This window comes from Mirounga leonina, unplaced genomic scaffold (genome assembly GCF_011800145.1).
Source record: "Mirounga leonina isolate KUSES-001 unplaced genomic scaffold, KU_Mleo_1.0 Mir_92, whole genome shotgun sequence".
Taxonomy (NCBI): Eukaryota; Metazoa; Chordata; class Mammalia; order Carnivora; family Phocidae; genus Mirounga; species Mirounga leonina.
In genome coordinates, this window is record NW_023270852.1 from 12,894,652 (window position 1) to 12,908,451 (window position 13,800).

Here is a 13,800-nt window from a genome sequence, read left to right on the forward strand (position 1 = left end):
AAGGAAGGTTGGGGGACATCAAGGCAGAGATGCACAGAGCCTCAGAAGGGCAATGGGGAAAGAACAGTAAAGGACAGTATTATTCACCAGATCTGAGTTTTATTCCAAATACTGATATCAGAGACGATACTGATCACACACTTGGTGACCTAACCATGTATAAACTATGTTTAAGGGGTTTTTAAAAATTGAGAATGGGACTCTATCCTGCCATAGGCAGGTCTGTTGGACGGAGCTAAAAGCAGGATACACAGGAAGAACCTAAGAGCGGCATGAAGCACCTATGCAGAGTCTAGGGCATAGAAAAGCTGAATAAACACCAGCTGTAGGAATTCAAAAGAAATGTTCTTTTAGGGGCGCCTGGGTGGCTCAGTTGGTTAAGCGACTGCCTTTGGCTCAGGTCATGATCCTAGAGTCCCGGGATCGAGTCCCGCATCGGGCTCCCTGCTCGGCGGCGAGCCTGCTTCTTCCTCTGACCCTCCCCCCTCTCATGTGCTCTCTCTCTCTCTCATTCTGTCTCAAATAAATAAATAAAATCTTAAAAAAAACCCAAAACTGTTCTTTTAGCAAGGATGGCCAGGCTCTCCCCACCTCCACCTCTAGACCTAGCTCTATTAGCAGGAAAAACTATAGTTGATAGGTTACATGTCTGTTTCCTCGAGACCAGAGCCTGGGTCACGGCCCATCTCCAGTACCTTCCAGCAGAGGCCTACCCATTCATGCATAAGCAGGAAGTCTTTTGGGTGAGGAGGGGGTTCCTAATTCAGGCCTTTATCACCTTGAATTTGTCTTATTGAAACAGCCTCTCCTCACTTGTTTATTCTTCACCCTTCTGAATGATCCTGAGTCACTCCCCTGCTCAAAAACCTTCCATGTCTCCCCAGTGCTTATAGGATAAGCATCCTAGACTCCTCACCATGGGCTTTCTAAGCCCTGCACACTGGCTTCTCTCAAGCCAGCTGCCCTCCTTCCCCACCCCCTGCAGGGCAGTACACCTCAGCAGCACCCACAGGACACCGGGCCCAGCAGCCAGCCAGCAGCTCCTGTCCCGTCTTTGCTGTTCCCTACTCTTTGCTTCAGAGTGGGGGGGCACAGGGGGACGCAGGAGGTCAGAAGAGTAGGGGTAAGACTGCTGTGCTGAAAGTCAGGCTCTGTGCCTCGCTCACCTCTGACTCCCTTACAAGGGGTGAAGGGAGACTCTGAGTCATCATGACCAAAAGAGATGAGGCAACTGGAGGCAGGAGAAAAGCAGCTAGAGACTGGAGACACACAGGAAAGGCCCTTACAAATGCGAGCCACACAGGCAAGAAGCAATGTTCTGCATCACACACATCAGAAATTCAATCACTTCCTGCATTCTTTTGACGAGTGTTTAATTGCTATTAGAAAAACGTTTTTTTTGAGAGAGCTAAAATAATCAACACTCAGGGGCTTAATGGAATAGGGTAAACTCAGCCTCCCCTGGGTGACAGATCAGTGGATTCACGGCATTGCTGCTTTGCAAATACACCACCTAAACTGGGTTGCCAGAGCTAAGCAGCAGCCTGGCAGTCCTCAGCAGGAGGGCTGACCGATCACTGACAGGTGGCTTGAGGGTCAGCAAAGGCCTGGGGGGGCGGGCACAGCCAGTTTTGCCCCCTCACTCCCTTGTACTGCAGCAGAGGGAAGCGCGGCTCAGCTGTTTCTGGGGAAATGAAGATGCCACGCACAGCCGGCAGTTATGAATGGCTCTTATAACAACAAGCCGACATCTGTGCTTGGTTTTTAAGATGCATCGTCGCATGTTTATTAAACTATTGCTCCATCGTATTTATTTGGCTACGAAACAACTCCCAGCCCACACTTCCAAAAGTGGTTTATTAAAAACTAAGCCTTGAACATTAATACTCAAAAGCACCCCTGAGAATCAATAATAATGCTGCAGATAAAATGAAAGGGAATCAAAGCAGTAAGTCTTGGTGGGGGCTGCAGCTGACTTTCAACACTTTCTTATATGTTCAGGCAGCTGGAGTGAGAAGGAGCTCCGAGAGTGTGGCACTGAATGCAGGGGTAGCCACCCCAAACACAGGACTTCCTGTCTAATATGTGGACATGGTAGCAGGGAAGGGGGGTATCCTGGGGCCACCTCGCTTTATACAAAGGGCCAAAAAAGGCCAAGATGAAGCCCAGCGCAGGCCACTAGTTTCACCAAGAATAAAACCTCTGCCCCTAACCAACAGCCCCATACTGAAGTGCTGGGGTGGCACCAGTCTGAGCATCTATCCTGGACACAGACTGCCCAGCCCCGGCACCAGGCTGAGCCTCAGCCTGAGTCCTGTCCCTGCCCAGAACAAACCTCAGTTCCAACCTGCCAGTGGTCCTAAGGGGCCCAGCTGAGCCAGGCAGGCTGGAAGAATGCACTCAGCCCCTGAGCAGGAGCCCAGTATGTGCACCCCAGCCCTTCAGGAAGATCTTTCTAGCCCCAGAAGACCCGACAGAAAGGCTTCTTCCAGCTCCCTCCCAAATCCCCAAACCTTTCCATGGGTGCCCACCTGTACCCCATCCAGGCAGCAAGCAATAACACATGGCCAGTTCCACAAACATGTAAGAACAAATTGGAAGATTCAGTAAAGAACCCGCAGGATGTGGAAGGGACTCTAAACCATGCCCTGCTAAGAATAAGACAGTGGAAGGATCCAGAGATGTTTGGGGTCAAGAAAAAAGGAGACACAGGGCTGACTCCCCACCTTAAAAAATCTAAGGGTTGACCTGGGCCAAGGCAGCCCAGGTGACTGTGACTATAGGGAAGTTACAGGGTTCACTTTCCAGATGAGTGTGAGGATTTCCTCCAAGGCAGTCATCACTGGAGCAAGGGGTTCACCCAGCTCAGGCCCTCCTGTAGGGGAGAGCAAGTCCTGGGGATCGACACTCACCTGCTGACTTCTTGGACATTGTTGGTGCGAGCAGCTTCCATCAGGGCTGCATCTGAAAAGAAAGGGGGCACTTGTCAGATCCCTGGTCAGGACCTACCCTCAGAGCTAACTGTATGGAGGGCCCAGTAAAACAATGGAAATGGAAGAACTTCAGAAACATGGGCTTTGGGGTGCCTGGTTGGTGCAGTGAGTTAATCGTCTGACTCTTGGTTTTGGCCAGAGTCAAGATTTCAGGGTCCTGAGATCAAGCCCTGCACTGGGCTCCATGCTGAGTGTGGAGTCTGCTTGGGTTTCTCTCTCCCTCTCCCTCTGCCCCTCCCCCCCAAAAAATAAATAAATAAAAGGAAGGAAACATGGGCTTTAACGAAGGAAATGATGCCAAGGCATGTAAAGAGAAAGCTAATCATCCCCTGCCTACATGGTAGGCACTGTTAACCTATCTTCCACATCCATTACAGAGCCCAAACTTGTAACTCTTATCATACAGGTGATCCAGGTAAAGTGTTAGCAACCATGTGCTGCCTATGGCAAATGCGTGATATGTGAATCCCTTCACTCTTCATTAGCTAGAAAGCTCAGACTAATATGTTTCACATGGCTGTCATTGTTACTAGTCATCCCCCTACCTCATCCCACTTTCTCCCCCAACACTGATTTCTCAGCGTAGTTTTGAATCTCATGTCAAAAGTCACCAACCCTGCACAGAGGAACAGGCAGGGGTGTGGGCTCCTCAGTTAAGAGCCTTGACCAGGAGCCAGGAGGCCCAACCATCTGCCCCCTACTCCCTGGGCTGTGGCAGCCCCTTTCCCTCTCAACTCCAGCTTCCATGACTATAAAGTAGATGCAATAATCCTTGCCCTGGCAAGCCTCACGAGGATTCCAAGGAGATGAAATGATGGTTGAAAAACATGCCAACTCCTCGGTGCCAAGCTCAGCAAAGGGAGACCCAAAGCAGAGTGTTGCAATCCCTTAGCAAACACCTAGCAGAAAAGCAATGCTAAGCCTGGCCTGGCCTGAGCAGTCTGCAGGCTGTTGGCACCACCTTGTGGCCACAAAGAAAAACTTCGTGACTCAGAAAAACTATTAATAGTAGAGGCAAGATTTTTTCAAATAGTCATGGAGCCCTATGTGCCCAGCATGGTTCTGAGCTCCATTGTTGAACACTGGAGAGACTCATACCCAGCCCTGCCTCAGGGAGTTCTCAGTCCAGCCAAGAGACTCACCCAGCAAAACATGAGAGGAGGCACGGCAGTAGGGTAGAAAGAGCAGGATATGGAGAGACAGACAGACCTGGGCTCCCACCCCAATTCTGCCACTTACATGCTGTATGAGCTGGCCAACTTATCTAACCTCCTGAGCCTCAGTTTCCAGGGATAAGACAGCCACCTTGTCATGCATACACAAACCAGATCTGTGGTTCAAACATTAGTGTCTCCACCCCACCTGCCAGCCTAGAGTCCAGGGAGAGGTCTTTCCTGGTTATCTTCCCCCATGGTTCTCTAAGCACACATCCAGGGATGCTCAAACAGCCCTCAGTTGGAAGGGGAACAAAGCTTCCTCAGAGATCACTGTAACCACTCTTCCCTCATTCTGCAGAAAGAAGTGGCTTCTGCAAGGTCACAGGGGGAATGAGAAGGAGCTGAGAGTCAGGGCCTCCCGGCTCCTACAGGGTAGTTTCTACTGCACCATATGGAGGGCCTGAGCTTTTAACTCCAAATCAGGGTACAGCATAGGCTAGCAAAGTCTGAAGGGTTGGAAGTGATCATGGTTTTGGTCATTACTTACTTTAGAAAGTAGACAAAGTCCATATTGGTGCCCCCAGGAACCTCTAAGGCAAGACCTTGGACCCCTCCCCCAATTCATCTAAGCATACTAGCCTCAGGACATTCCCTGCTCATGAACTTTCCGTGGCTCTCCACTGCCCATGGGAGAAATTCCAAACCCTCCAAAAACCCTCCTGACATCCAGGCCCCACTCCATCTGCTCTCACCTCATTCCAAAGACCCCCTGTCCTCCAATCAGGCTGGCTAACCTGCCAGCCCCTGCACACACCATGCTGACTTGTGACCCCCATATCCATGAAGTCTTTGCATGCAATACAATCCAACTCAAGACACATTTACGGAGTACCTACTACGTTCCAGATGCTATGGTGGACAAACAATGTGAAAGTATTAGGGAAAGGAACTCGTATCAACCTGAAAAAAAGATAAGCTGCATTCCTCGCTCTCATGGAGCTCACAATGTCACTCCTTTTCATCTCTTGCCTCATCCTGCTGAGTATCTTACCCATCCTGACCCTGCTGGCCCTCGAATCCCCCAACAACACATTGTCATACCACTTACCAGACCCATCGGCCTAACTGCCTGAACTGTCTCCTTAAATGACTTTGTGCTGCTAGGAGTTCCACACCTCCCAAAATTGGGCTCACAGAGAGTATTCAAAAAATGCTCAAAGTTATAGAATTATAGCATGCCTAAGCTAGAAGAGCCCTTATAGTCTCTATTTCAACATCCTCATTTTGTAGATGAGGAAACAGGGCCAGTGAGGATGAGAAGCAAGAGTCCAAAGTCACAATGGGAGTTACAGGTAGAACCAGAACAAGATCCCAGAGGTCCTTACTCCCAATTCAGGACCCTTCCTTCACAGCTGGCCACATCCTGCTAAATAAACTTAGTTCAAGGTAGTCCCCATTCTTGCTCCCAAGTCTGAGAGCTTGGGATGCATGAAACCTATGAACACCATGCTTCCAGCTTTACCCCCTAAGGAACTACTGAGAACCTGAGTGGTTGGACTCATGCAGGCCAGAAGTCTGGCTGCCTGCTCTCCCAGTCCCTGCTCAACTCCTTGCACCCAGGTGAGATGGCAAGCTGGGTCAGCCAGCCCCCACGGTTGCTTTTGGGTCTCTAAGGATCCAACTTCCTTGTTTTTCTTCTCCTGCCAACTGCATGGCTTGGCAAGATCACCTCACACCTGAGACCAGGGACAACAAAACCCCGGGGACTCTGATGGGCAGACCCAGACTGCTGAACTCCAAGACTCAAAATAACAGCACTGTAAGAGTACTGAGAAATCATTCTTTACTGTGTAAGGGGGGGGGACGTGAAACCAGAGAGGAGCAAGGGGTGAACAGTGGCAACGCTGGTACTGAAACCAAGTTCCTACTTCCTTTCTTAGGCCACCTTCCGCCGGGAAAACTTCTCTGAACTATCTAGTAGTTACCGTTAGAACACACGGTGGTTTCCTGGAGACCTCTTAAGAGAAGAACTGGACCAGGCAGAATATTAGGACATAAAAGGACGATGCTCTAATTTTAGATGTATCATTCAATGTCTCCATCGTACAGATGGACAAAGCAGCGCCCAAAGAAGGGAGGTGACCTATGATAGGAAGTGATACAACTCAGAGGCACTGAGCTCTCCAGTTCACCACCCTGCCCCAGTGACCAGACGATGTCTGAGTCCTTCCAGGACTGAAGCTCTGCTGCTCTGAATCTATAAGCAACTCCCGCCCTCCAAAGATAACGGAGTCAGGTCACTCCTCCCGCCTCTATCTTCCTCGAACCCAGACTGCCCCGATAATCACCCTTGTTGGACGGGCTCTTGCTGTAACAGTGAACCACTAGCGCCGTGGCCAGGGCCCACATGCTCAGTCCGGCCCTCTTGGGGACCCCGTTCCAGCTGTCCTGTCCCGGGAGTGTTTCTTCTGGGCTAGGAAGGCGTCCCCATGTTGCGGCTACGAGGCACTGGGTCTCGGTGCGTCCTCCCTGGCGCCCCCATGTGGCTGCCCCTTCTCGGGGGAGGAAGGCCAACGATGTTCCAGGGCGCCCCCCGACGGCCGCCCTCAGCCACTGCGGCTCCCCGCGGCCCGCGGTGGTCACACTCTGGCTGGAGACACTTCCATGACTCCGGAGCGACGGGGACCTAAGCTGATGGAGGAGGAGCCGCGGCGCCAGCGCTGTTCTCCTCAACACCAGGAACCCCAGCATCGTGACAGCCGCTTAGATAACCCCCTGGTGCCGGCCCCTGCGCTGGCCGCGTCCAACATGGCTGCCGCGGCGCGTTCGAAGGCGCCGCGAACGCGGTGGGATACCGCACTACTTCACGGGAGTGGTAGTCCACAGCCTTAGATTTTTCTGCAACTGGAGAACAAATAAACTACATTTCCCAGAAAGCTGTGGAACATACGTCACAATGACAGACGACTTAGAGGAGCCTGTTGCATATTGGGAAATGGAGTTCGAGTGAGGGGGCGTGGTAAGAGGGGAAATGCCTGGGTAAGAACGTGGAGATTAGAATTAAGGTTAGAATCCCAGCGCCTCCTGCCAAGTTTAGTTAAAATATGCGACGCAGTTTCTGACTACTGCAAGTTAAACAGGGGATCTTCAGCAGAAGCCTATTATGAAACGTATGCTTATTTCTTTTAGCCTATTTCTCTTTTTTAGCCTGGGACAGCTTTTCAAAAACGATGTCTAGGGTAACCAGTACACCTGTAACAGCAATTCTCTTTATTTTCCTACACAGACTTCCTTTCTGTTGAAAAGCTAACTCCTAGTCTTGCTTTCTCACTTGTGTTATTTTCTAAGGGTTTTCACGTGGGTTGTCCCATTGAATCTCATGACAGCTGCATGTGGGGAAGCTGGGCAAGGAATGTTATTCCTGTCTACAGGAAAGGGAATTTCAGTTCAGAGGTGGAAAAAAATTGCTAATCAATCAATCAATAAAGCTCAGATCTTCTAACTCGGAGCCCAATACCTGCACCCCCATTTCTTCCTCTCTTTTCCAGACTGAACCCACAAGCAGGTAACGGAGGAAGCTCTTTTATGCCAGTCCCATCTCTTACTTCTGCCCTTCCCTTAGGTCTCTGCTCAAACTTCATATTATCAGAGCCTTCTCTGACGATTTTATTTAAAATAGCAATTCTCTTTCCCACATCCTTCCTATCTTGCCTAATTTTTCTTCACAGTACTTACCATCTGACATACTGAAAATTTATTGTGTTTAATGTCTTTCTCCAATAGAGCATGAGCCCCACAAAACAGGGACTTTGTTTTTTTCTCTCTTACATTACTAGCACTCAGAACAATGTCTGGAACAAAAAGAGATGCTCAATAAATATTCCTTTGGTAAAAGGATTACTCCTGCCTTATTATTGTGGAGAAATGAATATAAGCTTTGGAGTGCAGGCAGACCTGGATTTCAATTTTAACTCTTGCATTTACTATATGTGTGACCTTGGACAAACTTCCTTACCCTTTTCATTGTTAATTTCCTCATTGTTATCAAAGATAATATGATCTACCCTCAAGAGGATTGCTTGTATTAAATTAGATAATATGTAGACCACCACTGTCCCTGGCTTATATTAGGTCTTCCAGAAATGGCAGCTAGCATTGTTTTCCCTGCTCTAGGGGTGCACTGGATTCCCTACTCTAAACTTCATTTTAAGTTTTTATTTAAATTCCAGTTAGTTAACATACAGTATAATATTAGTTTCAGATGTACAATATACATCAGCCACTCTATATATTACTCCGTGCTTATCGCGGTAAGTATACTCTTAATACCCTTCACATATTTCACCCATCGCCCCACCCACCTCCCCTCTGGTAACCATCAGTTTGTTCTCTATAGTTAAGAGTCTGTTTCTTGGTTTGCCTTCCTCTCTTTTTTCCCCTTTGTTCATTTGTTTTGTTTCTTAAATTCCACATACGAGTGAAATCATATGGTATTTGTCTTTCTCTGACTTATTTCGCTCAACATAATACTCTCTAGCTCCATCCATCTTGTTGCAAATGGCAAGATTTCATTCTTAAAAATATGGAATACTTTACAAATTTGCATGTCATTCTTGTGCAGTGGTCATGCTAATCTTCTCTGTATCGTTCCAATTTTAGTATATGTGCTGCCAAATCGAGCACCCTACTCTAAACTTGAGGGCAGAGATGGAGTTTCTTATTTCCGATCTTTAGTAAGGCACTCAGTAAATAGCTGTTAAATGGACAAATGACTTCTTAAATTACTCAATAGCAAAAGCATTTTGACCTTCCTATTTTAAGAGAGTCCCAGGACATCCTGTTTTATTAGACACTCTACTCAGGATAGCAGCTTCACCCTCCCTGTATTCTTAGAATACTTGTGCTTCCCAACTTAGGGCTGATCTCAGCCAGAAGGGCGATCTCTGATGACCCATTACCAGGTGGGTCACAAGATGGTGTGAGTATGCATCACTCAGCCCCTCCTACTGCAGGCGCTTTCCAGCACCTTTCAGTTTACTGCGCAACTTGCAATCATTGGGTAATTCTCAAAGCACTTACCCATTGATTCCCTTATTTGATTTTCATAAATAACATTGTGGGGGGTGTCAAGGCAGGGTTGAATTAGAAGAAAACATAAAGTAATTAAACAAATAAATAGAGTAGGGAAGCTTTCTGGGTGTGACACAAAACTCAGAGCCCACAATAGAAAAGACCGATATATTTGACTCTACAAAAAAATAATTCTGATAGTGAAATATATATAGTGAAAAATATACACAGTGAAAAAATGACAATATGGGGAAAAAATATATTCACACCACAGTGATGAAGGGCTACGTAATACAGAAAACTCCTACAAAATATGCAAAAGGCCTACCATACAAGAGACAAATGCACAAGGGCAATGCCTATGGTAGCTTATACTGTGCCTTTGTGCAAAGTAAAGAACGGGTCTCCCTGAGGATGAATTAGAAAAAGAACCTGCACAGTGTGTGTGACTAGGTGAGCAGGGCGCTGCCGGATTTCACCCTTCCACTTCCATGAGCTGCATAGCCAAACTTAGCAGCCTCAAGCAAAGGACTTGACCAAAGAGCTCATGAGAAAAAAAAATACAAGTTGTATTTAAACATATGAAAATATGCTCAACTACACCTATGATAAGAGATGTACAAATTAAAGCTTTATTGATCCATATCTTACACCATAAACAAAAATCATCTCAAAATGGATTATAGACATAAATGTAAAACCTAAACTCTAAAACTTCTAGAAGAAAACATGAAGAAAATCTTCCTGATGTTCAGTGAGGCAAAGATTTCTTAGATATAATACCAAAACCATGATCCATTAAAAAAAAAAAAAGGTAAAATTTGACTTTGTCAAAATTAAGAACTTTTGCTCCTCAAAAGCCACTGTTAAGAGAATTAACAGAGGGGTGCCTGGGTGGCTCAGCTGGTTAAGTGGCTGACTCTGGATTTCAGCTCAGGTCATGGTCTCAGGGTCCTGGGATCTAGTGTCATCAGTCTCCATGCTCAGCAGGGAGAGAGAGTGAACAGAGAAACCACAAAGGGGAGAAAATATTTGTAAATTATACATCCAATAAAGACTTGTACCAGAATATAAAAAGGATTCTCAAAACTCAATACAGTAATAAGAAAATGACCCTATTTTTAAAATGGGAAAAATATTTGAATAGACACTTCACCAAAGTGAAATAAAATAAACACATGAAAAGACCCTCAATACCATTACTACGATTCATTAGGAAAATGAAAATAAAAAATTACCATTACATATCTATTAAAATGTCTAAAATTAAAAAGACTGACCCTACCAAATATTTTTTTTTAAAGATTTTATTTATTTATTTGAGACAGAGAGAATGAGAGAGACAGAGAGCACATGAGAGGGGGGAGGGTCAGAGAGAGAAGCAGGCTCCCTGCTGAGCAGGGAGCCCGATGCGGGACTCGATCCCGGAACTCTGGGATCATGACCTGAGCAGAAGGCAGTCGCTTAACCAACTGAGCCACCCAGGCGCCCTGACCCTACCAAATATTGGTGAGAATTTAGTGCAGCTGGAACACTCTCATGCTGCTAATGGTAATGTAAAATGGTAGAATTTCTTTGGAAAACAGTTTGGCGGTTTCCTTAAAAGTTAAATATACATCTACCATATGATCCAGCCATTCTACTTCTAGGTATTTACCCAAGAGAAAGAGAAACCTATGTCCCTACAAAGACTTGGTCATGAATATTTTATTCGTGATAGTTAAAAGCTGGAAACAACTGGGACCTGGCTGGCTCAGTTGGAGGAGCATGCGACTCTTGATCTCAGGGTTGTGAGTTCGAGCCACACATTGGCTGTAGAGATTACTTAAAAATAAAGTCTTTAAAAATAAAATCTTTAAAACAACAACAAAACCAGGTGGTTATTTAAAAAACATCTGCTACAAGCAAAAAGAAACAACCTAAATGTCTACTGAAACAAGAATACATAAAGAAATTGTAGTGGATCCATACAGTGGAATACTACTTAGCAATAAAAAGGAATCAACTATTGATAGATGACATGGATAAATCTCAAAATAATTATGTTGAGTGAAAGAAGTGAGATTAAGAAAAAAGACTGCAGGGGCACCTGGGTGGCTCCATAGGTTAAGCAGCTACCTTTGGCTCAGGTCATGATCCTGGGGTCCTGGGATCAGGCCCAAGTCAGGCTCCCTGCTTAGCAGGGAGTCTACTTCTCCCTCTTCCTCTGCAGCTCCCCTTGCTTGTGCTCTCTCTCTCACTCTCTCTTTCTCTGTCAAATAAATAAATAAAATCTTTAAAAAGAAAGAAGAAAGAAAGAAGGAAGAAAGAAAGAAAGAAAGAAAGAAAGAAAGAAAGAGAAAGAAAAAGAAAGAAAAAAGACTGCATGCTGTATTATCCCATTTATATAAGATTCTAGAAAATAAAATCTAATTTATAATAACACAAAGCAGACCGGCAGTGGTTGTATGGGGATGGGTGGGAAGGAAGGTGTGGGGGGAGGGGAATTACAAAAGGATACAAGGAAACCTTTGGGATGATGGATATGTTCATTATATTGGTTGTGGTGATGGCTCACAAGAGCACAAATGTCAAAATTGATCAAATTTATACTTTAAACATGTGCAGTTTATTGCATGTCAATTACACTTCAACAAAGTGTTCTTAAAAACTATAAGATAAGGGTACCTGGGTGGCTCAGTCGGTTAAGCGTCAGACTCTTGATTTCGGCTCAGGTCATGATCTCAGGGTTGTGGGATCAAGCCCCACACTCAGAGCACGGAACCCGCCTGAGGAGGCTCTCTTTCCACCACCCCCGCCCGCAGTGCTCTCACTCACACACTCTCTCTCTAATAAATAAAATAAAAATTACAAAATAAAATAAAAACTATAACATAGGGGAACCTGACTAGCTCCGTCGGTGAAGCATGCAACTCTTGATCTCAGGGTTATGAATTCAAGCCCCATGTTGGGTGTAGAGATTACTTAAAGGAAAAACAAACTATAAGATATGGTTTACCTATCAGATTGTCAAATATATACTTTAAATATATTTTAAGCATATATATTAAGTATATACGTAGAGTTAAGTATATTATATATATAATATCTGTGGCAAGTTTGTGAAGAAAAAGACACATTGTTGGTAGGAATATACAACCTCAGCAAAGGGCTAGCTTCCTGACAATATCAAACATTGGAATTTAAAATGTAAATAGACTTGCCATGTGTAAAATGAGGAATGATTTGGGCTATTTGTAATAGCAAGAGGCAAGAGAAATACCCTAAACATTTCTCTTTGGAAACAGGCTGAATATCCATCAATAGGAGTTTGATTAAATACATTAAGTTACAGCTAAACTATGGAATATTATTTTTTTAATGGAGTAAAGCCTAGCTCTTTTAATATAGAACACTCTGAGGTATTTTAAGTAGAAAAAAAAATCAAGGCGCTGAACAGTTGTATACAACCATTGGTGTTATTTAAAAACTAGATATATACATTTATGTGCTTAAATACTTAGGAGATCTATGGAAGGGTAATAAAAGCAGTTGCCCTTGGGGTGGACGAAATGGAGCTAGAGGATAAGGGAGAGAAGTTGAGAGGGAAGGAGGGGTTACTTTCCATTGTACACACTTCTGAATTTTGTACCATGTGCATATACTGCCTATTCAATTAAATCAACCAACCAATCAAATATTCACTTTAAATGAACTTCCAGCATCAGATAGTGGGAGTACATTTAGTTTCAGACTGCCGCATTATTTCTCATGTGGAAACACTGACATCTTGTGGACTTCTAAGATAGTGCTGCTAAATATTAAAATCAGGAAGAGTTTTCACCATTCCACTCCCCTCCAGTCCTTTTCTCCCAACACCTATTTGTTGATGCCTCCCTTGTGCATTTGTCCAACCTTTTAAAGCGGACAAAGTTTCCGTAATATTGAACCTCATTTATAGAACATCTGTGAAGTGCCAGGCACCGAAACCACAGTCCCTCCCAAACCAGGCTCGGAGCTCCGGACGGCAGCACCACCACAGAGCGGTAAAGTCCTGCAACTGAGACAATTCAGGTTTCCCTGGGAGCCCACAGCAGGCTGGGTAGCCAGGGAAGGCTTCCTAAAGGAAGAGACATCTGAGCTGAGTTCTGCAGGAAGAGACACGGTTGACCAGATAAAAGGGAATCTAGTAGCTGGCTGGAGGGGCACTTGGAAAATGGGTCACTGCAAAAGGAACACTCTGGAAATTCACAGAGGCAATACTTCTTTTTTTCAATGCATGTCTGAGGAACTGAGTGTTCAGTGTGGCTGAAGCATAGAGTAGGAGAGGCTAAGAGGTGAGAACTGAGGCTTCATTTCATAACCAGAGAGGTTAAAGCAACTTACTAGGTTCTCTCAGCAAGGAAACGCTGTACCAAGAATTTACACTCAGAAACTAAATGACTCCACTACTTCTCCTCTTTCCCACCATTAAGATTTTGCTCTGTGAGCCTTTCCTGGGCCCCATGCCTCATGCTCTGCTCCTCCCTCCCTTCTTCCCTCCCTCGCTCAGTTCCTTCCTTCCTTCCTTCCTTCCTTCCTTCCTTCCTTCCTTCCTTCCT

General features: G+C 45.4%; 1 protein-coding gene and 1 non-coding gene across 6 annotated transcripts in view; both read right to left on the reverse strand.

Moving 5' to 3' along the window:
• Positions 1 to 6,967, reverse strand: part of CLPB (caseinolytic mitochondrial matrix peptidase chaperone subunit B) — a 162,215-nt gene extending 155,248 nt beyond the window's left edge. For 4 of the 5 annotated variants that reach the window (XM_034995491.1, XM_034995494.1, XM_034995492.1 and 1 more), the window contains exons 1-2: positions 6,499 to 6,967; positions 2,913 to 2,964 (exon numbers count right to left, since the gene is read on the reverse strand). In XM_034995491.1, the coding sequence (XP_034851382.1) occupies positions 2,913 to 2,964; positions 6,499 to 6,901 (455 nt within the window). In that variant the 5' untranslated portion in view covers positions 6,902 to 6,967. The remainder of the gene's footprint in view (positions 1 to 2,912; positions 2,965 to 6,498) is intronic. The other variant, XM_034995493.1, reaches the window with a different exon arrangement.
• Positions 6,968 to 8,726: 1,759 nt separating this feature from the next.
• LOC118004344 lies at positions 8,727 to 8,833 on the reverse strand. The gene has a single exon (XR_004677539.1). It is a non-coding gene; the product is annotated as a U6 spliceosomal RNA (small nuclear RNA).
• Between the last annotated feature and the right edge of the window lie 4,967 nt (positions 8,834 to 13,800).